This window comes from Sceloporus undulatus, chromosome 2 (assembly GCF_019175285.1).
Source record: "Sceloporus undulatus isolate JIND9_A2432 ecotype Alabama chromosome 2, SceUnd_v1.1, whole genome shotgun sequence".
NCBI lineage: Eukaryota > Metazoa > Chordata > Lepidosauria > Squamata > Phrynosomatidae > Sceloporus > Sceloporus undulatus.
Window position 1 is genome coordinate 254,573,906 of NC_056523.1, and position 10,243 is coordinate 254,584,148.

General features: G+C 38.1%; 1 protein-coding gene across 1 annotated transcript in view; it reads right to left on the reverse strand.

Annotated features, from left to right (window-relative positions):
• Positions 1-266: 266 nt before the first annotated feature.
• LOC121922129 (contactin-associated protein-like 4) overlaps positions 267-10,243 on the reverse strand; it is a 363,219-nt gene continuing 353,242 nt past the window's right edge. Inside the window, 1 exon segment of the mRNA XM_042451118.1 lies at positions 267-7,186. Coding sequence (XP_042307052.1) covers positions 6,993-7,186 — 194 coding nt within the window. The 3' untranslated portion in view covers positions 267-6,992.

Here is a 10,243-nt window from a genome sequence, read left to right on the forward strand (position 1 = left end):
TCTGCAGTGTGGCACAAGACCATATTCTCCCCATGTAGTTAAGATGATTTGGTATCTCAGTAGAATATGCACAAAAATAAAAAATCTGTATAGCTATGATTAAACAATATGCAAGAAAAATCCTCACATCCTTTGCTTCAAAGATGCTGGTTAAGTTCAATCCAAGAAGCACATGCACTGGGGGGGGGGGAAGGAGGGAGGAAGGAAACCATTATATTGTTCTCAATGCTTTAATACAAATACTTGAAAAAAAATATTTTCCTCACTTTAGTTTAGAAATCGAATCTTTATTAACAGAGAGGCAGTAGCTTACAAACTGGAGCAAAAGTATCTGGTAAGGGACAATGATAGTTTAGAAGGGGTCAATGCACTTTGATGTCACCATTCCATTGGTCTAGTTCTCCCTGTGGCATTTGGGCTGTACTACTGTAGAATGCGCCATTGTGGTCTCTGGACTCTGCTAGAAATGCAAGGGTTATCATATAATGGAGTTCTACTTCATTTTTAAAAAAATCCACTTAGGAAATTTGCGTTTGAGGGAGAAAGCTAGGTTAGCGTATTTCATGGAGGGGAGGCATGAGGCAGAAAAACTATTCTCTAGTGAGCCCCTCTTACATCATTGAATCACTTCAGGCTGGGAGCAGTAAATTTAATTCCCCATAGTGACCCAGATTTCAATGAAATGCCACTCTGAAGTATTCAGCAACTTCCCTGTAATATCAGGTGCCTACCTCTGACATGCTGGTTTTACATATGATTTTTGGAGGGAGGAGGGCATGGAAAAAATCCATTCAGGTAAACCTTCACTGCAGTGTAAAGTGCTACAGCCCAAACACTTGTTTACTACGTCACTGAAAACTAGGCCATATTATATTACCCCTATAAAGCAGGGGGAGGAAGCTATGCCCCTCCAAATGGTGCTGAGATGCAAATCCCTTCAGCATTACATAGTGTAGGCAATGGTGAAAGATGTTGGGATGTAAAATCCAACAGCATCCAGAGAGCCACTGCTTCCTCAGCTCAGCTGTGAAGGTAGGAGCAAAATATTGCTAAAGCTGTCTCACTCCTTCTGAATTTGTAAATATTTTATAGGTCACTTATGAATCTTGCGACCTTCCAACAAACTTGGACTTACATGTAAGTGACTAGATCAACAAACCAACCAAAACTCAGCACAGCGTAGAAGAGAAAATGGCATTTGTGAAAAATTTGAGAATTTGACGATATTTATAAAAAGGCCCTGTCATCATATAATGAGTTTCCCCAGTGTCAGTCTAGAACTACGTTATTTACAGTCTTTGCATGAACATAGGCCTAAAGGAAGCAGGTACTTCTAGATTTGCCTGGGCCCATCTAAATGTTTTCATATTTTAGTACTGTCCTGTGACACATTCCTAGAAAGGTACAACTGTGTATATGTATATGTGAAATCTGGCTTCCAAAATATTTATGGTTATTAGCTGCCTGTAAGAAAGTCAGTTATTTTACACTATACAATTATAGACAAATAAGCAGTCAATCAAACCATTTCTAAATTTTTCAAATAAAAGAAACAAACAAAAAAGAGTTTTTCCCCCTTCCTATGATATGTATTATCCTTTCCTTTCTATACTAGGGCAGAGGATATGTGATCCTGCACATGTTGTTAGATTATGGCTCCCATTAGTAACAGACAGTGGTGAAGGATGATGGGAGTTAAAGTCCATCCAGGGACGTAGCCAAGGGGGGGGTTCTTGGGGTCTGGACCCCCCTTCCATTAGAAAAATGAATGGTGTTTGCTGCTGCGCTGCCGCACTCAAGCCCCATTATAATGGTGGCACTTAGTCTGGACCCCCCCCCCTTCCAAAAATCCTAGCTACGTCCCTGGTCCAGCAATTCTGTGAAGGGCTTTCCTCACCCAAATCATGTTCTGTTCTCTTTTACACAGGGTGAAGGGGGCCTTCTGAATTATTATTTTACCTCAAATTTAGTACCCAAATTTAGATAATGATTCCTTTAAGGTATTAATTTATCGAAATGGCATATACTTCATGTATGTTAGTAAACATAATAAAAAGAAATCTATGGCAATTGTAATTTTCAGTTTGTCCTGATTCATAGTTGCAGTTTCTTTCTTTCTTTCTTTTTAAATAAGTATGTAATAGGTGTCTTTGAAAGCTGGTTAAAGGGCAATGACTGATTTTAAGTGCTTGATCTTTAATTAGCAATTTGATTGGTTATTTCTAGTCTTTTTCTAGGAAAGAGATTGAGAGAGAGTGAGTTACAATAGCAATAAAATAAAATTGATGTGGAGGAATCCAAGCTCATTCACTGAAACCAACGGGCCTGAGGCTGGCCCTGTGCTTTCAGTATTTCTCTTTTTGTCGGCAGAAGATAGAAAAGCATCCAAGAAAGAATTTTACATGATAAAATATAGCATGAAACACAGTAAGGCAGCATGACGACAAAACACATTAGATTAAAAAATAGCAACCCAAACAAACAAAATGTATGGATTTTATAAATTCAGATGTCTTGCAAGTTTTTATACACTAGCATCATGGCGTCATTCTTGAGAATCTGAACAAAAGTTCAACCTGAAAAACTACATCGTTTTTCTGTTTATCTAGTGCGGCAAAACCAACAAAGAGTTCAAAGCTAACACAATTTATTGTGGCATATAATTTTATCATACATCTGAGGAAACAGATGGTGGCCCTCAAAAGCTGATGCCACAACATCTCTGTTCTTCTTTAGGGCACTCTTCGTGGTTGTTTTAAGATCATGATTCTTTTCAAAATTGTTATTTAACAAAAAATATTTCTACAAAAGTATCGTTTACTTTCCCCTAAGGCAAAAAACAAAAGAAAAAGCAATAACAAAAAACAAACAAAACCCTTAACAAGAAACCTTTACCTTACTAACAATCAAAACTATTGGTGCCAACCCCGCATTGCAAAAACATAGCATAAAAGTTCTGCATGTAGAACTATGTTATGCTTTTCCTCTCATTCCAACACATCTTTTAAATTCCAGGACTCTCCTGCACCACAAATGCACACAGCCCAGAGGTTTCAGCAGATGACTCATTGTTCTGAATCTGTCAATAGATGTATTTGTTGATGTGTGCCTTCAAGTAATTTCTGATTTATGGTAACACAAAGTCAAACCTATCATGGGTTTGAGAGTGTATGACTTGTCCAAGGTCACCCAGTGAGCTTTCGCGGCCAGAATTGGATCTTGGTCTTTAGGGTCTTAGTCCAGTGCTCAAACCACTATATCATGCTGGCATTCAATAAGGATATACCAGGCACTTATCTGATGCCCCCTGCTCTCCACGTGTCTCTGAATGCAGGAGGACAGGTGTTCCCATAGCAATAAAGTAGTTGTTGGTGGTGGGGAATTAGGCCATTGTAAGTCACTAATAGGATGCCAGCCATTATTTAAAGAAAGAAAAAGAATGAAAGAAAAGCACACATCTAATGTCATGAAATGGGTTGTTTGAGTTGTATATTAATTAAAAACCGTGTATTAATTAAAAACTGGCTGCCATCCACCCATGAGCTGTGATATCTCTCTTTCCCACTTCATTGGGTGAACTGTGGTAGTATCATAGTTTCATTAAAATTGTTCTGTCTGTAATAAACAGTGGAGAAACATTAGTAAGGGAAATGAAAAAGTAGTTTGGCTGGGAAAAGAAGTCTTATATAGAGTACTAGATAATAAGGGATTATGATTATAATGAGTACTGGAAAGGCAAGGGTCAATCAAGAATACTGAGATACTCATATCTAAATGGGAATTGGCCCTAACATATGGCAGTTGTGGCAAGTTTTCTGTATGTGATGTGTGAACACTGTTCAGAAGACAGAAGATGAGTAACAGAGCAGAAGAAGCTTGGATAATGAATAGGTCTGAAAGGAAATTCACATATGACTGTTAGACAGCAGACTTTGCAAAATGAAAATGGTTAGGTAAAAAAAATCAAATTTGGAGTAGTTTAGGCTGAAGAGGAAATGATGGTGATTCCAACTATTGGACAAATCTTTGGGTGAAAGCACTACCTTTTATATAAATTAATTGCAACATTTGGAAAATGGTATATAAGTGAATGTCTGAGAGAAATATATGCACCAAAACAAATTCATTTGTTGCAACATTTTCCCAAACATTTCTGTATCCAAGAACCAAACTGGTATCTGAACAGTCAGGTTAGTTTGAGTATACTGAACATTTGAAAAAGCTGAAGTTTAGCTATTTGAAATGTTCATTGTATCAGTTCTTTCATTTTATCAGTGAAACTGCACAAAAGGATAAATTATGTGCCTCATGTGCCATTATAGCCAAGATTGCTAGTGCAAAAATTTGAGAGGACCATAGGATGAAAAGATAAGAAAGCCAGCAGCATGGCACAGAGATTGCTAAGTCTTGAAAGATACAAAGTCTTCAGAGATACAAAAAGGTTCCTACAGCTTAGTAACTTCTCATATAGAGACTCCATCTCCTTTTCTTTTTAAAGAACATATATCACTAGTGTTATGGACATTTTCTCCATAGCAAGATTGCATACAAGTGAGATATGTACCTGAATACTGGAATGATATGTCTTTGTGGAATACTTTCTGGAATACTGAAATAGTTCATGTCTTTTTAAAAGAGATGCAGTGGTTTAGTGGTAAAAATGCCAATTCTAATGATGGGAAGATCAGAAGGTTGGCAGTTCTAGGATTGAGTGCTGCATGATGGGGTGAACTCTGTCACTAGTTCCAGTTTCTACCAATCTAGCAGTTTGAAAGACTGTAAATAAAAGTAGATGAATAGGTACCACTTCAGTGGGAAGGTAACAGCATTCAGTGCAGTCATGCTAGCAACATGCCCACCAGACCAGTCCTTGGATAACACTGGTTCTTCAGTTTAATAATGGAGATGAGCACCACCCCCTACGGTCGGTTACCACTAGACATTTAGGTCAAGGGACTACCTTTACCTTTATGTCTTTCTGAAGTTCCATCCATATAAGGGCCAGAAGAGTATGCTTTTCCTGAGTCCAGCCAGACCACATGACCTGGAGAACCAATATTATCCAGTCCAGCTTCAGTTTTGATCCCTCACACTGATCAACTTGCTCCTTAAATTGACACACAAGGCTGCAAGCCTCCATGGTTCAGTGAAGCATAGTAGTTCCACATGTGGAACTAAACTATGCTGAGAGATTCACCACTCCTAAACCTACCATAGAGCAGCTGAAGCACAACACATGTGGCTGTTCCATGCCTGGAGAAGGACGGGGGAGTAACAGAAGCATCTGATTATGTTACAATAGCCAAACATGAAGTGATTACATTAGTTACTGAGATCTATTAAAGTCTCCCAGTGGTCTCTGTGACAGATGTAATTGCCTCATGTCTGTAACAGAATGTAGCCAGACACTTCTGCAGACAGACACACATGCTCCTTCTCCAGGGACAACATGTTTGGGGTGTGTTTAACAGATGCACAGTAGATTTATGGGGGGCAGGACGAGATTTGATTGCTACAGAGGGAAGAAGGGAATACCAACCTATACAGTGACAAAAATAGTTATATTCAGGCATAAAAATTAAGTTATGTTTCTGTATGTCATTAACAGGGTGCCATCCAGAGTGTCTTTTGCCTTGCATTGACTGCTCTGAAGTCTGATGAAAACCAACCAAGGTATGTCATGCCATCTGCCTCCAGCTTCTCAACTGCTATTTTTTGGACTTGACCTGTAGATTTGTAACTGAATGCTTGATCATGATAATGATAAATACCCATGCAGTTGGCCTTGGTCACATGGTTCTAGTATCCAGGCACCTATTTCAACAATGTAGAATCTCTCCATAGGGAATCAATTCCAACAGTGTTAGAATATATGCAGAATATATTAAAACTTCAGTCACTTAAAAAATCAGACATCTTCCCTGCATTGCATGCAGATAGTGAAAGAATTGCAGTGTATGACCTTGTTTTTCTTTTGTGGTTAAACATTTAAAAAGAGAAATATGCATTAAAAAGTTTGCAGCCTGCTGCCATTGGTACAATTGGCCTGAAAACATAAGGTCAGAAGAAGTGGATCAATATAAGGGTATTATACAGAGTTAATAGTTTGACTTCATTAGACATTAGAACGTTGTTCAGTCCAGTCACTGAACAACTACTCAACACTAGTTAAAAGCAAGTTGTCAATCATATTTCATTTATCATGGGAGTGAGGCTTACAGAATAACTCTGTGTTGTGTATTAGTCTCAGTAGTCATCAGACAGTCTTACAGACCAATTTGTTGGACCAAATTTTGGAGGGGATAACAGTTCATGAGATTTTGTGTTGATTTTAAAACAACAAACACTGGAATTGATCATCAGTGAGTGGAAATTACTCTTGCAACTGCAGTTATTTGAAGTAATCACTAGAAAGTGTTTTGTCAAGGTCAACATACAATACTGAGCAAAGTACACTTACACATATTAACTGAATAGTCTTAAGTATGCTTAACTCTGCTTGGCTTGCAGATTTCGCAGAAATATTAGAGCCCATTTTAATGACATACTTGTAAAAATAGATATCTTTAGAGTAGGATTGGAAGTGAATGTGAAGGGAGAGGAAGAGAAAACTGCATTTTCCCCCATTGAAAACCCATGTTCAGTATGCACGTTAAACTTCCATTCTAGAAAGTTACAGCAGAACAGCCGAAAACTACCAACAATGAAATTGGTTACAATATCTAATTCACTGTTACATAAAATGCATTTACGTTATAATAGCTAAGGAATGCATGTACTTTAAAGAGGCCTCCCATAGCAATCAATGAGAATGAATGTATTCACTTTAACCAGTTTCAATTCCATTCTGCATGTTCTTTGAGTGCAAAAGCTTCTCCTTTCTCTTCAATTTTCCTTTTTATTTTTTTTAAATGTTGTCCATTGAGAGCCCCAGCATAGCAATAAAGTCAGACTGTCACATTATTATTGTTAAACTAAATTGTACAGGTGAATCAGAAGAAGTACTCCTTTTGATTTTCGTTGACTGTGTTTTGCACGTTGAGTTCAGTCTTCAGAGCAGTCTCAGCACTATCCTCATTTTCTGATCCCTTCACCTCCTTTTTTTTATATGCACTTTTCTTTTTATAAATCCGTACAGCTATGGCAGCAATGCACAGCAGAATGAATATCACAACAGCTATCACACCTGTGGGAGAAAGGAGAGAGAGAGAAAAGAGCAGTCATATTGTATCAGTAATAAAGTTATAAATGTTTGTTAATCTTTTCCTCAGTCCTTCTTAGTATACAACGGGATAGGGAATGGTAGTGAATGTCAAGGCTGAGCAGAGGTTTAAAATAAGACTCTTCAGCAGTGGCATCTGTGCATCATTAGAATCAGTAAAGAGTAGGTTGCTCTCTGCTCAATTCTGGCCTATGAGGCTCTGTATCAGATAATGCAGGCATAAAAAGAATGAAGGGAGGGAGAAGAAAAAAAGGAATGGGGCAGTACCTTTCAGACTGTTTCTTTTTATTTTATCATGAGCTTTTGTGGGGGAAAATCCACTTTTTCAGATGAAATACAGAGTGATATTAAGGCCTCAGGTTATAAAGCATATTTATACTAGAGAATAAATACTTAATGATAGTTTGCAAAGGAGGCACACTAGAGAGAGATCAAAGAACCATGCTAGGCTGTGCCATTTGCCTCCTGCTTCTCATTTGCTGTTTTTGGACTTGACCTGTAATCAAAAGAAAACCCGTAGGTATTTGTCACTGATTGCTGAACCATGATAGGTATAAAGACTCATGCAGTTGGCCTTGGTCACATCTTTCTAGTATCCAGGCACAAATAATTCAGTAAGAAAGCATCACAAACTGAGCATGAAACAACTGAAGGGAGGGGGGAATGAAGGAATGACACATGTTGTGTGCCTTGATGAGTTCAACAGCAGGTTGAGAGTCATAGCTTGCACAATCTAGTCCCAACTGGGATTCATACTGGGACTCATATTACTTGACATCCATAAAGTATTTGGGGTCAAGGTTGATTACAAGGCACCTAGGTTAACGAGAACATTGCCTCCTGAATCATGAAAATCCAAGACTATAAAATGCTCCAAAAGAATCCCATCACATAGGGAGAATGCTTGTCTGAGTGAATTTTTCAAAATATTAGTTTCAATATAAATCAATGTTCATATAAATTATGCACACAGCTGCTCTCCAGGAAAGAGACACTGAAGTAATGGTGGACAAATCAATGGCAATTCCATGTGCAGTGCTGTTTTAACAAGGTAAATTCCATGGGAAGAGTGTTTATGAAAAAAGGACCTGAAAATAAAATAGACTGTGTGCATATAAATATATTCCTGTTGTTACTAGGAAATGAACATACTTTCATTGGCTATGGAAATCTCAGTGAAAGCAACCCTTTGCAGCTCTTGAAATTCAGTGTAGGTGAAGACATGTGCTTTGCATTGAAAATTCATACATTTATAATCCTTGAAGGGCATTTTGGAAAGAAAAGTACAGGAAAACAATGCATACATTTTAAAATGAGAGTAGCTAAAAGGTGTAGAGTTTTAAAAAAACGTGTCAGGTGGATTGTGCTGGATTATTTAAGGCAGTGCTGTCCTAATTCAGCCTCTTCACTATTTCTGTTCCCTGCTCACCCACCTCTATCTAGTATGGGCATTTCCATTTGCCTTTTGGGGCTGAGTAGGGATATTTTATTGTGTTATAATTGGCTGGTGACATCATTTTTTCACCTCCTTCATGCTATATGCAATGTTTCAGCTTGCCAGTTTTCTCCCTGGCTAACTGGCTAATCATTGCTTTTTTTTTGGTCACAAATGGTAGGGTGTGGGCACTTAGCATCAAATGGCTTTCTTTGCAGGCTTTTGGTGGCATGGCAAGATCCAGCTTAACCAGATTCCCATATACACATTTATCCCTGTCCTTCCCATTTGCTGCCATGTTACAGATTCATGAGGTTGATAAAGTTGTGGTCTTATTTCATGCAACTCTTGTGTCCGGCATTGTCATTTGAGTGGCAGGGCAAACATTCTGCCGCTTCTTGTTGACCCTTGTCCTAGATGATTTCAGAAGGAGATTAAATTAATTTTCAGGAAATTATCTATCAATGGAAGGTTTTCTGAAATTTGAAAAAAAGTTACTTTTCTCACTACAATCCTAGTAGTATAGCCATTGCGGCCACTGGGATTCTGGGGTTCTTAGCCATCTAAATATTATTTCCAAAGTTTGTTTCCATGTGCAAATGTAGTAGTCTTCTGAAGATACAATACAATACAATAAAAATATTTCAAAATGGGGGAAGGTTTTGCCTTCATGCTTTGCTTTCTAAAATTATTTCACTGACCTATGCTGGAATCCAGTATCCTCTCATGTGTTTGCAAATTTATTAGATGTACATTAAAATATTTCATATTTTGTCAATATGTGACAATGTATGGCCTCCCTTTTAATCAAATGACACAAGACTTGGATCACCTGTTGCTCAAGTAGCTTTCAGACATTGATTACTACAGATAAGGCATCACTAATGAGGTTCTTAATGTCCAGAGCAGGGATGGGCAATAGCAGAGGGGTCAGAGACACTATAGCCCCTGCTGTGGCAAACCAGAGAATCCAATATGACCAGAGGTCATGATGTGTCCACATTCTTTTTTGAGCAATTTTTGGCTGATAGGGGTGGTGATGCATAAAGGTTTTAGGGACTGTGATACTGTGGGGCCAAACCCACTGTGTTTTCCAGAGGTTTTGACCTATTTAGGGTGATGTTTGGAGCAGAAAATCCACCCCATATACAATTTTGGAAGTGTCTGTGGCTTTGTAGGGCTTCAGAGTCTGCAAACTTGGCCACCAAAGGAAACATTTTCTTCACCTCTAGACTATATGACCATATCAACAGCAACAGCAGCAGCTTTATAGGTGAGCAGACACTTTAAAAAAAACCTATTCCATTTCTAATTGCTGAGTTCTCACTGGGAATTGATCGTTTTTTATTATACCGAATTGTTCCATTTGTCACTTATCTGTGTTGTCTTCAGTGACCTTACCAAAAAAAAACACCTATATTCAAAAGTTAACCAGAAGTATATGGTTTCTTTTCTTTCTTTCTTCTCTGTCCCTTAACAAATAAGTAAAAAGTGTAATGGAATTTGGATGGCTGGATTGTTCTGTAGAGAAACCATTCGCAAGGGGGAAGAACACTTTTTCTCCACATTAAGTCTCAGGGGAAAAT